Consider the following 25787-nt stretch of genomic DNA (forward strand, 5'->3'; position numbering starts at 1 on the left):
TTTCATCACTTAGTGCAGAGAGCAGCACACTACCATGGGGTGGAAATGCATAGTGAACCAGTGGAAGACGACTTCCTACTGGACACATTTGACATTCAAGACAAGTCCACGTCTATCTTGCCCATGCTTAAAGGTGTCACCAAGCATGCTGCAGAGGTGTTCAAAGATCCTGTCAGGGCCAGGGTGTTGAACCCTAGAATAGAAAAGACGTACAAGGCGGCACCCACAGACCCTGCATACATTAAGGGCCCTGCTCCCTTAGATTCCCTAGTTATGTCCACAGCTAGAAAGCGGGCTAACTCCCAGTCCTCAGGAGAAGTCCCACCGCCAGATAAGGAATCCAAACTTCTAGACGCGTCTGGCAAACGCACCGCCTCCCAAGCTGCAAACATGTGGCGCATTGCAAATACACAAGCGCTACTTGCGCGCTATGACAGAGCACACTACGACGAGCTTGAGGCTCTTATGCAGCACCTCCCCGAAAAACACGAACGCAAGGCTCATGACCTGATACAGGAGGGTAAACTAATTACGAACACCTCCATTAAGTGTGCCCTCGATGCAGCCGACACTGCTTCTAGAGCCATAAATACCAGTGTCCTGCTTCGTCGCCATGCCTGGCTCAGGATCTCAGGGTTCAAGCCTGAAGTCCAAGCGTCCATACTAAATCACCCCTTTGACCAACAAACTCTCTTTGGGCCAAAGGTGGACGAAGCATTAGAAAACATGAAAAAGGACACAGACACAGCAAAGTCTATGGGGGCACTCCAATCACAGGCCCCTAAACGCTCCTTTCGACGCTCATCCTTTCGTAGCACAGGCAGAGGCTACTCCACCGATAGCGCCTCTACCTCCTACAAGTCCCCTCCTCAAAATACCTTTTCAAAGGGCTACCAAAGGGGTGGTTACAGAGGCAACAACAATAAGGGCAGGGGCAAAACTAACACCACCCGTTCTGCCACCCCGCCCGCACAATGACTTCCCTTCACTCCCCCCAGACCATCCCACTCCGGTCGGGGGCAGGCTACAAAACTTTATCCACGCATGGGAATCCATAACATCGGACAAATGGGTAAACCAAATTATTCGGGCAGGGTACTGTCTCGAGCTAACATCTACCCCACCCAATATCCCACCAAGACACCGTCCAATGTCTCAAGAACATTCCACACTGCTCAAACAGGAGGTGCTCTCCCTCCTCCAAAAACACGCTATAGAGCAGGTCCCCCTCAATCAGCAAAATCTAGGAGTCTACTCCCTGTATTTCCTTATACCAAAGAAAGACGGGACCCTGAGGCCCATTCTGGACCTCCGGCCTCTAAATGCGTACATACATTCAGACCATTTCCACATGGTCACCCTACAACAAGTCCTCCCACTCCTCTGTCAGGGAGACTTTCTCACTACCTTGGATCTGAAGGACGCATACTTTCATATTCCAATACACTCTTCTCACAGGAAGTACCTCAGGTTCGTGGTGGACGGTCAGCATTACCAATTCACGGTTCTCCCCTTCGGGGTCACCACCGCACCACGGGTGTTTACCAAATGCCTAGCAGTTGTAGCAGCACACCTCAGGCGTCAACATATCCACGTCTTCCCCTACCTAGACGACTGGCTCATAAAAGCCACGTCCTACAACCAATGTGTGCGACACACCAACAGCACCATTCAACTACTCCACCGGCTAGGCTTCACGGTGAACTACCAAAAGTCCCACCTCCTACCATCCCACACAAAGCAATATCTCGGGGCAACTATACACACCTCCAAAGGTATTGCCTATCCAAACTCAGCCAGGATCGCAAGCATACAAGCCTTGCACAAAACATTCCTTCCTCAACACTCTCTTCCAGCAAGAGTGTTTGTGAAGCTCATAGGAATGATGGCGTCTTGCATTTTCATAGTGCCCCATGCAAGACTCCACATGCGTTCACTTCAAGAGTGCCTAGCACGACAGTGGAACCAGGCCCAGGGTCAGCTGACGGATCTGGTGTTGGTGGACGGCCGCACCCATCACTCTCTGCAGTGGTGGAACACCACAAACCTTTCCAAAGGGCGGCCGTTCCTGGACCCGGTTCCTCAGGTGATTCTAACAGCGGACGCATCGCTCTCTGGCTGGGGAGCGCACCTCTTACACCTCACAATGCAAGGTCTATGGACGCCACAGCAAAAATCGCTCCACATCAACCATCTGGAGCTCTTGGCGATCTTTCTAGCCCTAAAATCTTTCCAAAAACAGATTTCGGGCAAAGCAGTCCTCATTCGCACAGACAACATGACTGCAATGTATTATATCCAAAAACAGGGGGGGGACACACTCTCCCCAGCTCTCCCGCTTAGCCCAGAGCATATGGAGATGGGCAATTCCCCAAAACATCTTTCTCCTGGCACAGCACGTTCCAGGCGTACAAAACACCATGGCAGATCTGCTCAGCAGACAAACGCAACAACTACACGAATGGGAACTGCATCCACAAGTTCTTCACCCATTCTTCCAACAGTGGGGGCATCCTCAGATAGACCTCTTCGCCACCAACGAAAAAAAAAAATGCCCAAGCTTCGCCGCCAGATACCCACACCCATTGTCCAAGGGCAATGCGATATGGATGAACTGGTCAGGCAGATTTGCATACGCCTTTCCACCTCTCCCACTAATTCCATTAGTGGTAAGGAAGCTACAACAGCACTCCCTCACACTCATTCTAGTAGCTCCAACATGGGCCAGGCAGCCGTGGTACACCACACTACTACAACTATCAGTGGTACCACATCGAAAACTGCACCTGTCCCCATGCCTCCTAACCCAGAACCATGGAGAAATCAGGCACCCGGACCCAGCTCAGCTCAACCTTGCGATCTGGCTCCTGAAATCTTAGAATTTGGATACCTTAACCTTCCCCCTGATTGCATGAACATCATCATGGAAGCCAGACGTCCTACCACTAGAGCATGCTATGCCGCAAAGTGGAAAAGATTTGTAATTTTCTGCCGTAACCATACAATCAACCCTTTTAGATGCATCCATACAGCACATCATATGCTATCTGCTCCATCTTCACAGGTGTAACCTGGCATATTCATCCATACGCCTACACCTAGCAGCGATTGCTGCTTATCTACAAAACAGACAGCATTTATCACTGTTCAGAGTGCCCGCTATTAAAGCCTTTATGGAAGGCCTTAAACGAGTAATTCCTCCCAGGGCACCACCTTCCCCTGTATGGAATCTAAATGTAGTTATTACACGACTGATGGGTCCACCCTTCGAACCAATGCATAAATGTGAGCTACAGTTTCTCACCTGGAAAACAGCTTTCCTCGTAGCTATCACTTCGCTTAGAAGGGTTGGTGAAATACAAGCGTTCACTATACAGTAACCCTTCCTACAAATACATCACAGCAAGGTCATACTTCGTACAAATCCGAAGTTTCTGCCCAAGGTCATTTCCCCCTTCCATCTCAATCAATCGGTGGAATTACCTGTCTTTTTCTCGCAACCTCAATCTGTTGCAGAAAGGGCTTTACACACACTTGATGTTAAGAGGGCTTTACTGTACTACATACAGAGAACACAACCTTTCAGGAAAACTAAACAATTGTTCGTTTCCTTCTCTCCACCACATAAAGGCAACCCCATCTCTAAATCAGGGATAGCTAGGTGGATTGTAAAGTGCATACAAATTTGCTATCAAAAGGCAAAAAGAACATTATCTGTTCCACCTAAAGCCCAATCTACTAGAAAGTTAGGGGCTTCTATGGCTTTTCTAGGGAACATACCCTTAGATGACATCTGCAAAGCAGCCACATGGTCAACACCGCACACCTTCACAAAACATTACTGTGTAGATGTGTATTCCAAGCAGCAAGCTAGTGTGGGCCAGGCTGTACTAAAGACACTTTTTCAAACCACTGCAACGGATACCGGTGGTCGCCGCTAAGGTTGGGTACTGCTATATAATCTATGCTAAGTGTACAATCTGCAGCTCATATGCCTCGAACGGAATATGCTACTTACCAGTATGCATCTGTTCTTGGCATGTAGAGCTGCAGAGTTGTACACGCCCACCCGCCTCCCCGGCTACCTGTATCCGTTCCAGTCCATCTTATTTAGATACAACACACATGGGTTTCTCACTGTTATTACTACGCTCCATCATTTCCCTGTTGGCGAAAAACAATCTGAGGATGGAGCCGAAGCCCATGCGCAGTACGGACCGAAGGAGGAGTCACCGAACTCGTGACTTCCAAAGATTGTCCAAAGAACAAAAACAAACTGCAAACATCCGGGCCCAACACCAGATGGCGGTCTATGCTAAGTGTACAACTCTGCAGCTCTACATGCCAAGAACAGATGCATACTGGTAAGTAGCATATTCCTTTTTGTATCTCAGTGCAGTCGAAGCAATAAGATTGTGACCGTTTTTAAACTGATGTTAACACATATAGCCTTAAACCTTTCCTGGTTGTGTCCACTGTTAAAATGATTTCTGCTCCACCGCAGAATTTCCCATTTCATCAGTAATTGACACATTCTCCCTGAACTTCTCAAACATTCTGTCACCAAAAAAACAATCAATACCCGATAGTCTTCCGAGAAGCCTTTCTCACAGTATCAATTATGTCTGAAAAATTGGGAATTTATTTGGAATATCTGGTTTGTCCAAATAATTTTACTGTTTAGCCTTGTAATTTGTCTTGAGACAAATCCACCAAAGCCCCAACCATGCTAGCTTTGGAACATATTCTGCTAGCTGGGAATGTATGACCCAATTACATTTCACTATGTAAACTTACAGTATACAATCTCAGCGGATGTTTAGACCAGAGTATCTTCCATCTAGCCCCACAATGTAATCCTGTTCCTATATATTCCTATGCCAGATTTATCTGTATTTAAAAAAAAAACAAAAAACTTTTCAAGTCTCTTCATATACTATATGTATCACCCTTTAGAACATGACTGATTCCAAAGTTAGCCCAATAAGCATTTTGCTGTATTTACAGTCGTAAAAGGTATGGCAAATTGTATGATGTTAAGCAAATCCAGATGTAAATCACTTTTGATGTAAGCAGTTGAGGACTTAAGTGCTAAACTATTGCAAGCAAACAAGGTCTCTATGCATTGCTTTTTGCAATGGATACCTGTTCACTTTAAAAGGCGGTGTTCAACTCACATAAGTCTAAACACGCAAATCTCCATTACTGCCTTTCGGGATTTCAAGTTGGAACTAATCATTCCTGTTGCCTTCCTTTCTTTGACGAACCCGTACAAAGCATTTTCTTTTCCAACCATTTCATTGTGTTACCATGGGAATCCTCCGCACCTTGTACACCCACATTGTTGCCAATTCTTCCTGTATAGTTTAATGAGTAATCTATTTTAGCTTTCGAACATGGATCAAAACATTTCAAGGAATATTTTCTCTACATTGTTTCCTGACCGCATTCTCCATTTTATCATCCACGTTGGAAACTAGGTGGGCATACCCAAGACCTAACCATTCTTGTTGTGCTTGGCCCCTCCAGCCCAGTTAATCTCCCCATGTGTGTACTGCATAAGAATGTTAGCTTATACTGTGACCACTGAAGAGCAGTCTGGGCTCAAAATACCACTGCCAAACTATACCCCACATGACTGTAGGAGCAATTATCTTCTTTGTCATCACTATGCACTGGGGTTGCAATTATAACTTGTGACAATATGGTATGCAGTTAACCTAAAACTAACCCTCTCCCTGCAGTCATCGACTAACATTGCATCACTCTGATAGTTAACCTTCTCCAAAATCTGCTAGACCATATAACCCATTCCAACCATATCTGTATATATTACAGACATAACACCACTCCTGGCTGTGCTTTGTTTTTTGCATTCTCTTGTTTAGTGTCCCTTTGCACAGTCTGCAAACCCACAACAAAAACCTCAACTCCTTCTTCAGCAATATTTCGTTTCGTTGGTGTCCCTTCTAACTGATAAATCTTTCTTCACTTCTTTTCCTCCGTACTTGGCAGGTGCACACTGTCACCACACTGCCTCGTTTAGTGACAAGTTCCACACACTTGGTTGACTTCTGTACATTTCGAGTAATCTAATTAGCTTCTTCTAAAGTTTTTTCTGCCCTAGCAATATTGACACAAGGGAGATATCCAATTGAACAATTGAGAATTAGTAACCTTTTACTTTTTATCAACTAGTTTTCCTGTATTAAGGATTCCTACGTTGTTAGGAGCTCGTATAGTTTATAGAATGTGCAAGAATATGAAATGGGAACAGGGTGTGCAAAGTGTAGTTCCTTAAGTGTGTGTTGCTTTCACTAAATTCCTCTGTGGTGGGTGTTTTGAGTGTGTATTGTGCATCGATGATGGTGTGTGTGTTCTTTTTAGGTTTGGCTTGTCAGTGCACTGTTGTATGTCCAGCAGGGCTGAGTTTATTATGGTGACAAGCCAATGATCAAAGTTAAAAGCCTGAAATGTTTATTATAAAAAGTCATGATATAAGCAGTAAGCCAGACTTAATTATTGTGAAAAGCATATGTTCCAGCCAATAGACCTTTTAGGAGGTTTTTGCTACCTGAAATCATACAGATAACAATATATAGGCAAGGGTTTTGGTGCTGGTTATTCCTTATGACAAACTGTTGGGGTCGAAGATTTGCACTTAGAGAATCTCTGTTATGCCATTCTACAAAGAATTGTATATATTTTTTGCCAGCTGTGATTTTATACTTTTTTTTTTTAATTTTGTGACCGCATACCAGTACTTGCCTTTTGGGAAGGCTTATTCAGAATACAGAAGGCCTGAGTTGGATATTCTAACTAGCCACTGATCTAATCTATAGGCGTGACTGATTTATTTGAAGAAGATACGTCAGAGTCCATTAGGTCTTTTGACTATGAAAATGTGCCACAATCTTTGTTGGGAGAACTGTTTAGTGTGAAAACCATGTTAAAGACAATAGGCCTTCATTGAATGCATTATTACACTCTGTTGAAGCATACAGACAGGTATTGCTTTACACGCTTTCTTATAGATTGCTGTATTAGGCACCGGTTTTGGTGTTAGTTTCCCTTTCCAAAAACGTTGTGGGATAGAAGAGCTTCCTTTTTGTAATCCTGGTTAACCCTCTTGGAAGGGTTTGGATATTGTTTTGCCAACAGTATTTTTGTGTATATTTATAATTTTTTGACTGCATACCTGAGGGTTGTCATGTGGGAGTGCTTATGCACAATTTAGCGTACCTGAGAAGGTTATTTTGACTAGTCAGTAATAAAATCTAAGGGCTTGATTCATTTGTAAAATCTTATCCTATAGGTCTGATCTGTTTATTATGAGACGTAATGACAAAGGCAGTTGATCTGAATTACTTCTTGTGTAATGTTTTTGTTGAAGCCAAATTACATTTAACGGTGGATTGTTAGTTCACGGTGTTGAAGGCTGTTGACAGGTGTCTTGTTACATGGAATCCCTGCGGATTAATTTAGTAAGCAACGGTTTTGGTGTTTATCGCCTCAGATAAACCCTTGGGGTAGAAGATTTGCACTTTTAATCCCTGTTAGATATTATTTTTACAACTGTAATTATATATGTATTTGTAATTTTACTCTTTGCTTGACATCTGTGTTGTGAGAAAGTTTGTTCTATGTCGTAGGCCTGAGTTGGTTGTGACGATGAACCAATGATAAAAGGATTGTTACTGAATTGTGTTTGTTTGTCAATATACATTTTGGTGCATTGAATCTCACAGATTACTGTAGTAGACAAAGAGTTTAGTGTTGGTTACTTGCTTTGACAAACCCTGTAGATAGAATATTTGCACTGAGATAACCCTTGCTACACCCTCCTTGGAGGGCCTGGCAGGTGTAGCTAGGCCCTTGTAAAAACTTCATTTACATGCATAAATATACTTAAATTGAGGGTCTTTGCGTCGTCCCTCGTCTGTCCGTTCGAATGCTATACATATTCTGCTTCTCCCCATGACAACTTGTATGCAGGGGCAGTGGGTTAACACAGTTCCACTATTGGCTCACACTTTTTTTTCTTCCTGAACACATGCATGCACATTTACTCGAAAATGAGTGTGATTTAGTGATTGGACTAGTAGGACAGTGATTTAGTTTGTCCCTTTTCCCTTTCATGGGTCCCCTTACAGCTTGTCAGAAAGTCATACTGGGCTGTTCGATTTACTTATATGCTTTTCATTTATCTTTCCTATGCGTGTTGAGTTTGTGTGTCTTTTTTTTTTTTGAGGCGATGTTTAAGTAGGTAAATGGAAATTTTTGAGTCTGTGTGTGGATTAATTAATGGATGTACAAGGAGGCGTGACAATAAATGTACAATGACTTTTTCCGTGCCTAAACTCATCAGTGACTTGGCTACTTTCAGCGAAAATGTAACACAGTCCTGAGGTTTCTTTATCTATGATGATGTCATAAAGCAGCATTGTTTTGTGCCCACCGTGTCAATGGAGATGCACCTGGAACTCGTACATGCTTGGCAGACAAACGTTTGGGTCCCTCGATACGAAGTGTTTGGGCCTCCCTGGATGAGTAGTTTGGTCTTTCTATTTTTGGAATTGGAGAAATCAGAAATGAGGTCCTAAATTAAAGATGTGCGTGGCTCTGCAGATTCCGAAGTATTGTGAAATCTTCATAAACACGATTTGACAGACCTTCCGGTGCACCTGTCTTTGGATGAACCTGGGCTAAAGGTATAGCCCAATAATGTAAGGTATATATGGGTCTTCAAGGGCAGATTTCCTTGTACACAGGGAAGAGAGTTTACAACTGCATATTTAATTTTAAAACATTTTTTATTGCCTTGAAAGTAAAATGTTTCAGACAGTCCTGAAGAGCAACCTATCCAGTGCTTTTGGTTTGTCCACAGTGCTTTGAAGCATTAGTCAATCACAGTAAGAGATGCACACTGTGCCAGACACGAACCTGGTGAACAGTAGAAACGCAGAAGAAAGCTTTTACTTTGGGTGAACTTATTGTCAGCTTCCCTTTAAGGAATGGGCTGGGCAAGGAGCGTGTTAAGGGCTACTTAAGCATTCTGTTTTACCCATGGAAGAGCCATTTGCTGTGAGCGTATTCCACCTATGCCCTATCTTGAACTGGATAGACCCAATTTTCTAGATTTGTGATGTATGTTTCGTCCCACATCCCTCGTGGATGGCAGTGAATTGTGGACAGTTCACTTCATTTAAATACCGTTGACTGAAGCTGGAAAGTGAGGTAAGCCTGTATGTCCAGTATCTTGATAATCATGAAAATAGCGGTCTGTGCTGCTTTTCTTGGATTCAACAACATCAACTCTTATCTAGGTTACTCTTTAACTCTTTCAATTCTGACCGATCCTTTCTTTTGTTCTCTTACAGTTAAATTATTTGAAGTGATAGAAACTGAGAAAACGCTGTATCTAGTGATGGAGTATGCTAGTGGAGGTAAGTTATTTCAGAGCGGTCTCTTTCAAGCAGGTACTGTGCCTGCAACTGTGTAAGAAGCCCCTTGCGTAAATGGTCTTTTAGTATCCATTCATGCTATTGGCTACCTTACAGCTCTTAACTATAGTGATCTCTGTGTTTAGAGTTGACATACTGATTAAATAATCCACATTTGTAAAGCGAAAACAATCCCCCGTAAGGGCCTCTAGGCGCTGGGGGCTGTCGGTAAGGTTAAGCAAACTATTGCCCAGTCACATGGTGCTGGGCTAATCTGCTGCCGGCGATCGAACCGTGATCCCCAGATTTCGGAGTCAGTCGCCATGGCCGTGACGCCACACCTCTGGTAGCTCTAATTCTTGCCTCTTCGTCACATGATGCCATTTCCCATTACTATTTCCATTCAAGGAGCGATATGATTTTTTCCCCTGCTCCCCTCCTCTACGAGTAGATGGTGTCTTCCTTTTCTGTCTACCCACATCGCTGGTATCTTTGGTGGAATAGTAGTGCATTGGGATAATTTTGCCTCTTCCTCTCAAATCCATCTTGGATGGTTACCTTTCTTTGCAGATGGAACCCTATGCTAGTTCTCCAATTCCCAGTTAATACTTTTTTTTAAATTTAAATATCTTTATTTGCATTTTGTAATTTTTTGCTTTTAAAGCACATATTTCAATCTTACAGTTAACAATATACGTATACAATGTAAGGGGCCAGTTGGCTACATCAAACATAATTGGGATCATTTTCTCTGCTGAGCCATTGTATTGTAATTGCATTTGTATAGCGCTTACTACCCCTGACGAGGCATCAAAGCATTTTTCAGCGAGTAGCACTCTACTCCGGGACCCATAGAGAATTAGTGTTGAATTAGTATAGTGAAACATGCAAGTACATTTTAAGTAGTGGATATTTTAGTTATTTGGATTCGGAAGGATAGAAGAGGAAAAAAGGTTAGTATTTATATAGCGCTTCTTACCCCTGATGGGTGATAAAGTGCTTTTTTTGGCAAGTAGCACATAAAGGATTAGTGGTGAATTAGTATGGTGAAATGTGAAAGTAATTTGAGTGGTGGATGTTAGTCAGTTATTTGGAGTGAGAAGGATAGCGGAGGGATAGAAGGGAAAGAAAGGTTTACGTTCATATAGCGCCTGTTACCCTTGTTGGGGTGTTGAAGCGCTTTTCTGGCGAGTAGCAGTCTACTCCGGAACCCATAAAGGATTAGTGTTGAAAATTAGTATAGTGAATATGAAGTAATTTGAGTGGTGTATATGTTAGTCAGTTATTTGGATTGAGAAGGGTTGGGGAGGGGTAAAAAAAGAAGAAAGGTTTGCATTTATATAGCGCTTATAACTCTGATGAGTTGTTGAAACGCTTTGTTGGAGAGTAGCACGCTACTCTGGAACCCATAAAGGATTAGTGGTGAATTAGTATAGTGGAATATGGAATTAGAGAAGTGAACATGTTAGTCAGTTATTTTGATTGAAAAGGATAGTGGAGGGATAGAAGAGTGAAGGATTTCTTTTTTTCAGGTCATAGCAGTAGGAGGGGGCTTTTGGATGAGTAAAAAGGGTTTTTGGAGGGGAGGAGTCAGAGGGAGAGTTTTGAAAAGTTTGTTGTGGGTGATCGGTATAGTAAAAGAAGTGTCCGATGATGCAAGAGGGGTAGAGTAGGAGAAAGTCAAGAAAGGGTTATTTTGGGGAACATAGTGGTATGGGGTTTGGGATAAATTAGAGTTGGTGTAGAGGATGTAATGAGATGTATAGGGTGAGAGATAGGGTAGTGCATTGGAAAGACTAGTAGGAAGAAGTTTGAGATAAGTCTGAAAGTTGGGCTAGAAGATATGTTGAGAGAAGTATAGGCTGAGAAATAGGGTAGTGCATTGGAAATGCTAAATTAGAAGAAAGTGATAAATATATAGATCCAGAAGTACATTGAAAGTATATAGATGCATAAAGGAGGTAAGTATATGCAGATTAAAGATATTGATAGAGGTACAGGATGAGAAATAGGGTAGTGCATTGGATATGCTTTTTCAGTAGAAAAGTAACAGACACAGATCCAAGTATATGGAGGTACATAGATGCACAATGGAAGCAAGTACATGTAGATCAAAGATGATTTTGTGTTTTTTTTGTTTTTATAACAATTATTCTACATGTTTATACAAAGCAATACACAAAGATAGGTACATATCTATAGTGAAATTAATGCTTATATACACAGGGACACATACATAGAGTGGGTATTAATGAATGGGATAATGGGCAGCATTTCTGGCCCAGGTCCCGACCAGTCTCGAACAGGCTCAAACATGCACTCACCCTTGTCCTCTCCACCCTTAACAGGCTCAAACAGGCACTCACCCTTGTCCTCTCCACCCTTAACAGGCTCAAACAGGCACTCACCCTAGTCCTCTCCACCCTTAGCCTCGATGCCCAGGCTGAGACGCCCTAAGCCATGGCCATTTATAGCCCTAGTAGTCAGGTGACCCCTTCAGCCAATGGGGACCCTAGCCCTAACACTATTCAATCACAACACTAGCCCTAAAATCCAGAACCTATAGGAGACCAGGACTTTACAACCAATCTTCGTCCTAGTCCAAGCACCCAATCAGTTTCAAAAACCCTGATCTCTACGTCCAATAGAGGCCCAAGCCCTACCAGTAGTCCCAACCCTAGTGCAAGCAACCAATGGCACAGGAAGCCCTAGTCCATAATTCCAATAGAAAGCCTAACCCTACTCTTAGTTCCACCCCAGTCCCAACAACCAATAACACGGGAAGGCCTAGTCCCTACTTCCAATGGAAATCCTAACCCTAGCCCTAGTTCCAACCCTACATTGATTGAATCACAGACCCAGAAACCAATCAGAACCCTCAAATGCCCAACCAATGAGGACACTAACCCTAATCCAATAGAAACATCAGATACAACCACCAATCAGTGTACACATGTACCAAATAATATCAGACTATATACAGGGGAGAGGAGTTGGCTTAACGGCTAGGGCGGTCAACCTTGAATCTGGGGACCTGGGTTCGGATCTCTGCAATGACGCTGAACATCTTGTGATTCTGGGCAAATCACTCAATCTCCCCGCGCTTAAAAAAAAAAGTGTCCTCGTAGTGCAACCGGTGCTATGTAAAGCGCTCTGATACCTGATTCGGGTCAAGTTTGCCCTAAATCAAACTCTTTAAACTAAATATAAGGTCCCAGCTACCTCAGACAAGGTTTGCTGGCCAGGGATTTGGAAGGTGCTCCTCTATTCAGAAATCTCCTAGGAGACAGACAGGCTCAATTCACACTTTGGACTTCTGCAAGTAAGGCCCGACAAACTTGTCCTCAAACAACACTATTTGTATAAAGCTTTACTCCCTCTCCTGGCCAAAAAATGAAGTGCACAGTCCCTATTAAACACAGTTTAAACAGATTACAGTAGATTACTGCTGTCTCAGGGAGGAAGGGGGGGGGGGGACTGGTTTCACCGACTTGTTAACACAACACGGTCGCTGGGGGTGCACTGCTTAACATACAGGTCTTAGCACCAAGCACAGGAGACATTTTGAGGGAAAAATTGATAGTCACGGGGAATGAGAGGGAAAAACTACAGTTTAGACTGCAAATCCCACAATTCAACAGGTTAAATGGAAGCAGTCACAGGCAGGAAAATCCACAAGTTTAAATACAAAAACATGGGATAAATTATGCAATCACTGGTAGGTTAAAACTACAATTTAAAACTGTAACAACCACCGGTAAAGACGGGTAAAGACATTTAAAAAGAAAAAAAATAAGATGAGGCAATCACAGGTAGGGAAAATCGTTTTTTAAAACTTTTTTAGCAAAGAGACAGCACTAGTCTTCCTCCTTACCACTTCCTGGACTCTGCTCACTGCAATCTGGGCACAGGTAGGCTGCAACTCACAAGATGGAGGAGAATGATTTGGGGTGCCCCCTGCAAAGCCTTAAGGGCCCTGGGCAGGTGTGAGTGGAGGGTTCAGATTTACTTGGAGCTGGGGAAAACCAATAGCAGTCCTAGGTCTGCTGGCCTGGAGGTGGGACTATGGAGCTGCTCTATTTAGAGATCTCCTAGAAAACAGACACTCAATCCACACTTTGGTAAGGCCCTGAAAAACTTGTCCTCCAACAACACTATTTATATAAAGCTTTACTCCCTCTCCTGGCCACAAAACGAAGTGCACAGTCCCTATTAAACACAGTTTAAACAGCTAATTGTGTTAAATATCAATACTATATAATAGGAAAATGGTTGCTTATTATGACCTCTTTACGTTGCATCACGCTTAAGTGTCCAAAAGAGTGCATTATTTATATCCATTGGGATAGCAAGATACTTATCTTGCCTTCCATGATTCTGTCCCCAGTTAATACTTATTGTAAAGGATTCTCTGCTTCTATCTGCCCAAATGTTTTTTGCTCTATTCTCCACCTGCCTAACATCCTCTGTTTCATTGGTCTTTATTGGTTATTTCATAGGAAGTTGATTGTTCCCTTATTCTTTACCTCTCTCCTCATTCATTTTCTTTCCCACTCCCATGGCAGTCCTCTACTACTCTGTTTGCTCCCTTAATTACCAGCCATCCTGCCCTTAGCCTGTCTTCTTGATTTGCTTTTCCCATCACTATTGCTTTGCTATACTTTCCTGCTTTACCTATGCCCTGTTAAACTGCGTTTGCTTTTTATCCAACCCATTTTCTTCTTCACCTCCTTTCTTCTTCTCCTTTCCCCAGTTAATGGGACTAGATTTGCTTCAAATGAGTAACCTCATAGAAATAATAGAAAACAAGGTGTGAAACATTTAAAAGTATAGAAACAAATACAAGGGATTCATGTTGGGTAGTGATAAATGAACAAGAGGGTAGGTAGAGTTAACGAAACCGAAAGGGGAACAGGACATTAATGAGTCCTACTGGGGATGTTCGGTAAGGAGTGAGCAAAGAAACAGATGAGGGAAAACTGGAAGTGTATGTGGGTGAATAGGGGACATGAGAGAAGGAGTTGGTTAAGACAAAAGTAAGCGGTGTTTAAATTTCTGACAAAATACAGGTTGAAACAATTTTGCTAATGATTAGTAGATTGTGAACGGACTTTTGAAGAAACCACACTTAGTTGAATTGCTTTGAAAAATGATTCACTAAAAGATTCAAACTATTAATGTTTATATATCCCATGTTTTCCATCCTCTTGCTTCTTGCTTTCCAACTTCATATTTTTATCCTTCGCTTCTTTCCCTCCTCATTTTGACTGCTCTCATCCTTTTTGTTTCCTTGCTTTCATAGGGGAAGTGTTTGACTACTTAGTTGCACACGGGAGAATGAAAGAAAAAGAAGCAAGGGCAAAATTTCGACAGGTTTGTAATACAGTTAATTTAATTTTTGTCTATTTACTAATCTCTTCAGTCCGTGGTCTTGAGCTGTTTCTTCATTACATGAGTAAGGTGCTGCAGACATAAACATTGGCTATCCCTTTTTGTCTGAGCGGTTTGTCAGCACCATATACTATTTCTAGGTCTGGCATTATATACTATATAGAGCTTTCACCCAACCCTCTATATACCCTTTAATCTCTTGTTGTGCCGTTGACTTTTTTCTTCACGCCACTACAGCATACTACATGGGGCAGAGGATCAGCCCACTTCAGTCATCATTGGACTGCACTGTGGGATTCCGCTCTTTCTGAAGGAGCACATAAAGTAGCTCACTTTAGTGCTAGACAAAACTTTCCCAACATTTGAATTTTATGAGACAAAAGAATATTTTTGGTTTTAGCCAATGATATATTTTTTATTTTAGCAATGGGTTAGAAGCATTAAAGTTTTACAAAAAGGATGTCAAACTGACTTTGACCAAATAAAAATGCTGGCAGGCAGCCAGTCCCAGCACTATATGTTTACAAATGCTTGTTTGGAAGTACGTTCTGGACATGTCAGTAGTCTTTCAGCTTACAACTTGTCTGGCATCATTCCGTTGGAAGGACGTCACAATTGCAGTTGTCATCGTGAAACCAAGAGGAGTGTTTCCTTGACAACCTGCATTTACCAAAATGGGCAGCATCTCTAGCATTCTTTCATTGGTAGGGTACTCTTTAGTGCCACTGGAAAAGGTTTGCAGAGCACTTTAAGGCAATACTTTCTAGCTTGTCATTGTCAGTGAGACTAGAATAGGGGGCACAATGCTCTGTCCCTATTCCCAAACAATGGACGTGCAAATTGCACACCATCTGGTTTGCAAATAGGGATGAAATTTGTGGTACTGATAAGTCGCTTCACAAATTTACCATGCGTAGTGAGCTGCAAAACGACCAGCCTGATCATTATTAATTAGATAGGCCACCATTTGGTAACCTTTGCAATTCGTTATGAAGGCAGGGATGGTGACCTGAAAGGAATAGCAGACAATAATCACTGTGTTTGCATTTCCAAACAAAAACATTTTTATTTAGGAACAAGTGCAGCTTTTTTGTTGTTGTTTTTTTTGCTTTTTTAAGTCTTTCCTGTTTTAGACAACAGCAAAAGCGATCTGTTCTCTGCCGATGCTGCCTAACACAATTTCCAAATGGGTACATAACCCCTGGGACAGCTTCACTTTTGAGAATCCATTTCCACATACTTTGCTATGTCAGTAACATTTCAGTGGTTTGTGACCGATGCTGCAGTTGCTAAGCATTGATAAATATTATTGCACTTTGTAATTGGGGAGAAAAGAGTATTCCCCTTTCATGTCCTCTCCTAGTTGTGATACTGAATGGGTATCAAAAGCAATTTTTGAAATGGGAAGGATTTTTTGTGTAGTAAAATGGGTTTAGTACATTGCCCATCACACTTTTAGGTTAGTTAACAATGTGATTTAGCAAATCGCAGGGTTTGCACACAGAAAAATCAGGAGGCGTTCAAAACAGAGTATTCGTTTTACAGCACTTTTTTAGTTTCCTTATTTCTGTTTTGCATGGCATGCTATTTCACAGATTATTAAACCTTTTTAGGTCGAGCCTGGGCAGCGCATGCCCTGCTCTGCGAGGCATGCTGTATTAGAGTATGGACTTGAAGCTCCGCCCACTCTCTGCCCACTCTCCGCCCATATTTGTCATTTTTCTCTGCCCATTATAAATGCTGGCTTCTGATTCGTTAATAGACTTGTTAGTCCCTCCTTAGTCCCGCCTTGTCTTCATTTGTAACCTCCCATTAGGACTGACCCTTTTACTTCTGTTATTAGCTGTTATGTCTTATTTTTCTTGAGTTTCACCTACTGCAGGCACTCGTGCTTTCTTGCAGCATTCAGCACGACATGCGCGCTTTCACTTACCAAGCAGCCCGGGACAATGGCAGCCTCTTCTTTGAAATAAAATAGGTTTCGCATTTACAAGAGTTTGAGCTATTGGTGTTATAAATGACAATGCCTTTTATTTAGGTGTTAATTATCAAAACAAATAAATAAAAGGCATTGTCATTTACAATGCCAATAGCTTAAACTCTAGCAAATGAGAGACCTGTTGTAATGCAAATGCTTGTTAAGTTGTGCCTCCATTAAGTTTTAACTTGGTGCATATGCAGCCATCTTTAACTTACACATTTGGAGATAAGCTTTTTCCATGGTACCATTCCAAGCTTCAACAAGCCAGAGACTCGCTGCTTTTACCAAGGTTCCGTGGGATTGCTATCCTACTTTTTGAACTCACAGGCACTAAAGAATGGATGTTGCTGAACATTGCCTCATAACCAACAGTCAGAATATTTTTTATGTTTGAGAATTTCTTGTAGCTAAATGTCTAAAAAGAAAGTACAGATACTACAGGTTCCATAACCAACGACCACATAGGCAAATGAATCTTTATTTTAGTTTGGTTACCAACATTGCTTTTAGCCTGCTAGGAAAAGTACAGTACAATCTTTCAGTGGTGGGGTACTTGTCGGTGCTTTCTTGGCAGGGTTTCATCCTGTGTATCAGTGTTATCATCTTGTGTAAGCCAATGTAATATATATGCACACTTTTACTTTGTGTCCCAGAACTGCAAGCATCACAGTTCACTTTCAGTAAAAGTAAGTGATGTGGGTTCTTCCCTCTGCTGCCTTTATTTCTTGTAAAGATTGCCATAAATGTTCTCCGTCTGATTCTTGACTTCAGTCACCCATGATTAGGAAGAAGTTGGAGTTAAAGATGCGGACGTAGCTGTCATTAGTGGTGCAGTGACACTTGGTGGAAATAGTCGTGTGTGGAGCCCGCTGCACCCTATTATAGCAGTCTTTCACTATTCAAGTGACAGGGTGTTACGTTTTACTTGATTACATTAGGGCCAGTCCAAGGCACCCTTGATATGCCTCTGGTTTAGGTGCGTGAGAACTGGGACTAGAAATACGCTTTTCATAGGGCCTGTTTGGAGCTGACCCTTTCTCCATTCCCAGTCTTTTATAGAATTTCAACCGATAGTCACTTTTGAACTCAAAGCTGTGCAGGAGAGAACTATCAACTGGCAAACAGGATGGAACAGTTATGCAGAGTGATAGCGAAGGTCAAGTTTCCCATCCATCCAGTATGGTAAAATGCTGATTATCCAGTATTAGGGTATCTTTCATAGATTCATATGCCTGAATCATTCCCCGTCATCGAGATGGCAGACCCCGGTACATAAATAAAGTAATGTCTCAGTAGACATATAGAGTAATAGGCCAAAGGCCTCACCTTAGTTACATATCCACGTCCTTTTGTAAAAAAGGACCAAACTTTGGAGAGTAACCAATCCGCTATCACCACCCTCTTGAAATGCAAAATGGGTATCTACAGCTCCAGTCTCACAGGAATGCTTTATAGATCGATTGGTCAGGCTATTTGTTTATGCCTTACCCCAGTTTTCCATTCTACAGTGCATAGTGAGGAAATTGTGCCAAACCCAGATGACAACCGTGTTTTATTTCCTTTAATGCAAATGTCTTTATATTTGTATAGTAAACTACCACTGCACTGAAAACCTTCAGTCAGCATGGAGTGACACAATTACTTAATTATGCAATGTAGCTCCGTATGTCGCTGTCTTTAGTTACCTTGACATGTTCGTGCTTTGCACCGGCACGGAAACGTTTTGCATATAATTGTACTATAAATCACATTGGCCAGCTACATGCTTAGGTTTATTATTTTATGCAGTAATTCTAAAAATTGAAGCAGTTGGTGGTAGCACATACAGGTATCGTTCTGCAGGTGACAACAGCGGCAGTACACTTATGGAAGAGAGAACACAAGTGCATAGGTATAATCCCAGATATATAGGCCTTAATAAAAGGGCTAAAACAAATGGCACACATTTCAATCTTTGCCCCGTCCCTGCAGTCTCAAAGATCTGTCCTGGAAGAATATTCTTTCTAGTTTCCAGGGAAGTCAACGGTGCTGGACAGAGATGGTCATTGGTTACAGTTACATAGTCAAAGTAGTATACTGTACACAGCCTCGCAGTTTTTACCCACTGTTTTCTTCTTTTCATATTAATCAAACATTTGAAATACCCTTACTCCACATTACTGATGGGCAGCCCACATGTTATGTTTTTTAGATTTGTAGCGCACACCTTCACCCGGGAGGGTATCCTGGCGCTGAGCAGCTACAAATAGAGCTGAGCCTATGCCCTAGAGTGGAAAGTGACAGGTCTGCAGCTATTTGCTCAATTCAGGAAGTGACGAGGAGGCTTGGATGTGTGACAGCATGTTGTTCCATGCTTTAGGAGCAATATAAGAGACGGCCCGACCATTGGGTCTGGCTTTCCATATGCATGGATGTGTGCGAGCAGGAGTCTGGCAAAGCGGAGGTGTCTGGAGAGTTTGTAAAAGCAAATGCGGTTGTTTAGTTATGCTTGGCTTGTGTAGTACCTTGATGGCGTGGGCAAGGAGATTCAATTATGCTGGTTTGTGTATGGGGAGCTGGTGGAGCTCCTTGAATTATGGTGTGGTGTCTGCGGTGTCAGAGATTAAAAGTGAGTTTGGCTGAGTTATGGATGGTGTGCAGTCTCCTGGTGAGTTGTTTGTTGATCCCAGAGTAGATTGCAGTAATCCAGCTTGTTTGTGACCAATGGGTGGGCGATGGTTTTCTTAATGTTGGTACGGAGCATCTTGAGGGTGTAGAAGCATGAGGCAGTGGCAGCGTTGACTTAGGCAGAAGACAAATTTGTGTGGATGTTAAAGTTTGGAGAGAAGTTGTAAAGAGCCAGAACCTTATGATCTAGGCTCTTGACAGCAGATTAGTCACTTTGTAATTTCCCCCAGGCACCAGACTGGATCTGGAGATTTTTTAATAGGAATTCTCTCACACATCGGTAAGTGGTGTTGTGCAGCTCCGCGTCGGATCCGTCCCACCCTAAATGTTATTTCAGGGCCACTATATCCGCACTATTTCTGCATGCTGATGCCATTTCCTTTTTCTGCGCCTTCTGATTTCGATCCAGAGCGCCACCCATTCTGTCAGACTTTTCTTTTAAAAAGAATTCAGTGTACAAAAATGTCTCCTCCTAAAACCACTGGTTTTAAATAATGCAAGGATCGATTGCCAGTTGTCGGTGACAGGCACCCCTGATGTCTCTGCTGTTTTGGCTGCAAGCACAATTTGATATCGTTCTGATGTTGTGCAAGGATGAACTGAAAGGCCATCTGTGACTGAGAAGCCAAACTTGTTGCAGATTTCTAAAGGAAGTTGAAAGAGACTGGGTACCGATTTAGGGCATGGATGCGCTCTCGCTCCTGAGACTGGTCTTGTGATCAATTGTCATCGAAGTGACAAAGCTTGGGTAAGTTGAAAAAAATAAGATGTCCAAACACTGCTCTTCTTTGTCCCACCGCTCCCACCGTTCAGAGCTGCACGCCGCCTTGTGTACCTCGAGGCGGTGGAGTCGTTCCTCACCTTTGGAACAGATTCTGACCTTTCTTCCGATGCCCCCCAAATGTCCTAGGCCATTGGTGATGCAACAGCCACTCCATGAGCTGAGATTGGCCATGGATCAAATCTTTGGTACCCATCTAATCCCTCTGAAGCACTTTCTGGCCCTAATGCTTTGAGGTTCCCTTCGATCTGGTTACAGCCAGTAGATCCATCCCCCACACTGACTGTGTCTCTTGAACCCAGGCGAGCCCCTACCTTGAGCACAATTCCAACTCTGGTGTCAACGCAACAGCCGACACTGCTGTCAGTGCCATGACTACACTACCAGTCTGAGCCTCAATGCTTTAAAATGCACCAACCATATGATGAAAATGACCTTTACCATGGTGACAATCTTTTCCCAAGACTTGTAGGATTGTAATAGCCTGGATACCTCTCCAGACATTAAACCTTTCCTTCCATCATCTGGCAATGGCAACAGAAGAGTCTACCTCCTTCTCAACAGTAATTAGGAGCATGATAGGCTATTTCGTATTCATCCACTACTGAGGTCAAAACAAATGTCCTAACTGAGTTCCTTAACCCAGAACTGAGGAGCCAAAAACCTCTACTACCTTTTTCTTATGGGAACCTGGGCAAAATTAGGGTCTTGCCCCTCCCCAGATCCGTGCACCGCTCCTCTGAGTGCCCAACTGTACGGATGTCTGAGTCCCTAATGCTAATTTTTGTAGTCATAGGTAAACTCAGATCATGCGTGTGAGCCATGACTTGTCTCACGGATTGCAGTCTTGTAGAACTAGCAGGGGTGCCCAAAGCGCTACCCTCATAGTAGTAGTGGAAGGTGTTCACCAGGAGTTAAGCAGCACAAGCACAGTGGTGGCAGCATACCTTGTAGTGATCAGTAGGAGTGAACAGGTTCTTTTAACCTTTGTCTCTAGAGTGAGGCCCACAGACTCACTCATTTGAAAGTTCTGTGGCGGCATGCTCAGCTCAAATCAAATATAATTTTTATTCTACCTAAATGCAGTCACAAAAGAAAACACAGAATAAATGCATAACATTATCCAGTATTAGGGGTGTCTTTCATAGATTCACATGCCTGAATCTTTCCCCGTCGTCGAGACGGGAGCCTCCGGTACATAAAAAAGTAATGTCCTATAGACATACATAGAGAAAAATAGGCCTAAGGGCCTCCCCTTAGCCGCCTATCCTAGTCCTTATGTAAAAAGGACCAAACTCTTAGAGTCAGCCAATCAGCTATCACCTCCCTCTAGAACCTTCCTGGCAGGAGCCTCAGTCCCTCAGATTTTCTACCGCACGTTGTGCTAGGGAGTCTCCAGCCTGAGTTCTCCTCAGGATCTCTTTCAAGCCAGATTATTCACGTTTTTTGGTGACTTTTTTCTTCAGGATTTCAACTATTTCAGGCCTCTTATTGCTGCAGTGAGTGTTTATTTCATCTACAACTCCTGGCATGTCTGAATCCCAGAAGAAAGCCCTTTTCAGGGCTTGTTCTTCATGTGGGAAGAAGAGGCTGCATGTGGACGACAAGCATGAACTATGCTTGTATTGCCTTTATCCGGACCACGTCCCTAAGGACTGTAAAATATGTAGGTCTTTTCCACATAAGACCTTGAGAGACAGGGAGGGCCGCCTGCTTATCTGGCTGGACAGGCTCGAGGACAAAGACATTGTGGTGTCCTCAGAGGCGAGCTTTTCCGGAACCTCTGAAGTCTCCCTGAAGAGGCCGAGAGTGACATCTCCTGGCCCCTCAGACGCTCCTCCTAAGAAGACACACAAGACGTCTTCAGAGGCAAGATCTTCGAAATCTTCAGCGTCTGGCAAGGTCTCTCTCACTTTCAAGAAGCCTACTCTGTCGGCCACAAAAATTGCGACACCATCTTCTGCGCAAAAAAGGCCATCAGGACATGTCTCCACAGCAACGACGACCGTGTCCACATCCACAGCGGCGTCGGTCCGCTCGTCGTCGACGACGACGACCCCTTCATCATCGTCTGCAGGTACCCCTATCTCGTCTATTATACTCTTAAAACCGTCGGCTAAATCATCGTCGACGACGAAGATAGTCCCGTCGAGGACCTCGTCGATGAGGAGCCCTCCGTCGACGGAAGAGTCGACGACGAGGATATCAATGACGAGCGCGTCGACGACGAAGGCATCGTCGACGAAGATGTCGACGAAGATGTCGACGACCAAGGCATCGTCGACGACCAAGGCATCGTCGTCGAAAGCGTCGTCGTCGAAAGCGTCGACGACGGAAGCGTCGACGACGGAAGCGTCGACGACGGAAGCGTCGACGACGGAAGCGTCGACGACGAAGGCATCGACGACTGAATCGTCTACGACCGCATCGTCGACGAAGACTTCGTCGACGAGGAAATTATCGTCGATGGGGACCCCGTTGGTGACAGCCATACCGTCGACAACGGAGCCATCGACGGGAATGTCGTCGTCGTCCATGGGACGGAAAACCACGGAGGTTTCTGTGCAAGGATCTGCTGGCAAACTTTCCAGACCACAGATTACCCCGGAAACAACATCTCCAAGCAAAGTCCAAACAAATTTACCTCTGGAGATTCTGCAGAGCGAAGAGTCCGAGGAGGAGCTCTTTCAGCAAGCTACTTCCCCTTCCGAGCTGTTTGTCAAATGCCAAAGCACGGACGAGGAGCAGGAAGATTCAAGCGCGCAGGAGCGCCCCGTCCAGGAACAGGTCCGCACGGAGGTCACTCCAATGGTCTGCCTCCCTCTGGCAATAGTTAAGGACCTCAAGTTCCTTATCAGGGATTACAAACAACGTTTCCCAGAACCACCAAGGATGGATACAGGGGTCCCAATGCCAACTACAAACCCCCCATCGACAGCCCCAAGGCAATCACGGCCGGTTACGCAGGTCTGCCACGAGCCGCCACCTCAGGTGATAGTCATCGGATGAGGAGGCTGAGGAGATGGAAGAGGGAGAGGTCCAGGGAGACCAAACAGACCAGGATGAGGAGGAGGAGTATGTAGCATCTTCACCACCTTCCCCACAACCGCGCCAGGCGGATTCACCACCTGTGGATATTGGTGGTTTTTCATAAGCTCGTTGAACGGGCTGCAACACGCTTCCATATGGTCATGGAGTCGGCGGAGACGGAATGCTTCCTCCATGACTTTAAAGAGCAGACGAAGAAGACGGCCAAATCAATCCCTATCATCGACTTCCTCTGGGACCAGGGAAAGAAGTTGATGCTGACGCCAGCCTCAGTTCCTGCGGTTGTTCCGCGCCTGGATAAGAAGTATAAGGCACCGTCCACGGCACCAGCTTGCCTGACTGGCCACCCGAAGCCGGATTCTGTAGTGACTCAAGCAGCCCAGAAAAATTCTCGAAATCCCTCCTCGCCTCTGTCAGCACCACCGGACAAGGAGGGCAGAAAATTAGACACAATAGGCAAAAGGTTTTCGACCACTTCGGCAATGACCATCAAGGTGGCCAATTCCATAGCCCTTTTAGGGCGTTATAACCGCCAACTTGGGGAGGATATTGCCCCATATTTAGAAGAACTTCCGAGTGCGGTTCATGATGAGGTGAAGGCACTACTGTCCGAAGGCCAGACTTCTGCGGCCGAGATTATCGACTGCGCCATAGATGTAGCCATGACAGGCTTTCGTCAACTGGCTGGGGCTGCAGTCCTGCGCCGTCAAGGATGGCTCAAGGCGACATCGTTCAGGCAGGAAGTACAGACGAAGGTGCTAGATATGCCCTTCGACGGACAGCATCTATTTGGAGATAAAATAGACGAGGCGCTACAAGCCATTAAAAAGGACACGGCTAGAGCGCTTGGAACCCTGCAGGCAAGGAACCAGTCCTTTCGGGGCAACAAATCTAGAGGTCAGTCCTCCTACAGAGGATCCTTCCAGAATAAGTCCTCATATTCTTTCCAGAATAAGACCCAGTACCAGCAAAAGCATCAACAGGGTCGACAGTCATCTTACGGAAGATCTAATTTCAAGGGTGAGAACCAGAAGAGGGGCACCGGCGGACGCCAGTGACCGCTTACTCCAGCCAGTCCAGCTACCATCTTCTTCTTCACAAATTGGAGGAAAATTGACCCATTTCCTAAAAAATTGGCGCATCATCACCTCAGATCGTTGGGTGCTCCAACTCCTCAGATTCGGCCATTCCCTAGAATTTACCGCCATCCCGCCTGCAACCCCTCCCCGCAGGTTTCCACACAGACATCTGCGGCTGCTGCTCCGGGAAATATCGGAGATGTTACGCAAGGGAGCAATCGAGCGAGTTCCATCAGCTCAGAAGGAGAAAGGATTCTACTCCCGTTTCTTTCTGATACGAAAGAAAGAAAAGAAGTGGAGGCCTATCTTGGACCTCAGAGCACTCATCTCTTTCCTGAAGAGTCAGTCGTTCAGGATGGTGACGCTCCAAGAAATCCTAGGCATTCTGGAGGAAGGAGATTTCATGACATCCTTGGATCTTCAGGATGCTTACTATCACATCCCGATTCTCAGGGGGCACAGAAAGTTTCTACGTTTCGAAGTGGCAGGACAGCACTACCAGTTCAAGGTCCTCCCGTTTGGCCTCAAATCCGCTCCGCGGATTTTCACCAAGTGCCTTTCTCCTGTGGCAGCTTTCCTACGTCAAATGGGTCACCAAGTTTTCCCCTACCTAGACGACTGGCTGGTCAAGGCGCCCATGGCCGTAGGCGCAACCAAATCCTCCAACGCTTGTACCAATCTTTTCCAACATCTAGGACTGACACTCAATCTTCAGAAATCACATATGTCCCCAACGAGAAGCATCACCTTTCTCGGGGCTACCTTAAATACGGAATGTGCGAGAGCATTTCCTTCAGACGAAAGAAAACACAGGATCATATCGCTGGCCAAGACGGTGGCATCAAGGAAATCCCTGAGGGTTCGCACCTTCAAGTCACTCCTGGGAATGATGTCTTCATGTATACTACTGATCCCTCACTGCAGGCTGCGGATGCGTCCACTGCAGGAGGCTCTCTCGAACCAGTGGACTCAGAGTACAGGTTCGTTCGAAGACATTATAAGCATAACACCGCAAATATCCAAGAGTCTCGAGTGGTGGAAGGACTCCACAAACCTCTCGAGAGGACTACCGTTCCTGCTCCCAGCAGCGCCACTGGTGATCACCACAGATGCATCTCTAGCGGGCTGGGGAGCTGTCCTTCAGGACCTCAGAGTAAGTGGCAAATGGTCGGATCGGGAACAACGCCTCCATATCAATCTGCTGGAGTTGAGGGCTGTGTATCTAGCGCTGCAGGCCTTTTTACCACGCATCCAGAACTCCCAGGTGCTCGTCAGAACGGACAACACCACGACGATGCATTATCTGAACAAGCAGGGAGGAACGCGTTCGCTCACTCTATCGCGCGAATCGCAGAAGATCTGGAACTGGCTTGTTCTCCATGGGATCACCCTCAGGG

General features: G+C 44.3%; 1 protein-coding gene across 18 annotated transcripts in view; it reads left to right on the forward strand.

Moving 5' to 3' along the window:
• MARK2 (microtubule affinity regulating kinase 2) overlaps nucleotides 1-25787 on the forward strand; it is a 662301-nt gene that overhangs the window by 367707 nt on the left and 268807 nt on the right. For all 18 annotated transcript variants that reach the window (XM_085625997.1, XM_085625990.1, XM_085625993.1 and 15 more), the window contains exons 5-6: nucleotides 9381-9446; nucleotides 14746-14816. In XM_085625997.1, the coding sequence (XP_085482123.1) occupies nucleotides 9381-9446; nucleotides 14746-14816 (137 nt within the window). The remainder of the gene's footprint in view (nucleotides 1-9380; nucleotides 9447-14745; nucleotides 14817-25787) is intronic.

The sequence above is a fragment of the Triturus cristatus genome, chromosome 9, assembly GCF_964204655.1.
Source record: "Triturus cristatus chromosome 9, aTriCri1.1, whole genome shotgun sequence".
In the NCBI taxonomy this organism is placed as follows: Eukaryota; Metazoa; Chordata; class Amphibia; order Caudata; family Salamandridae; genus Triturus; species Triturus cristatus.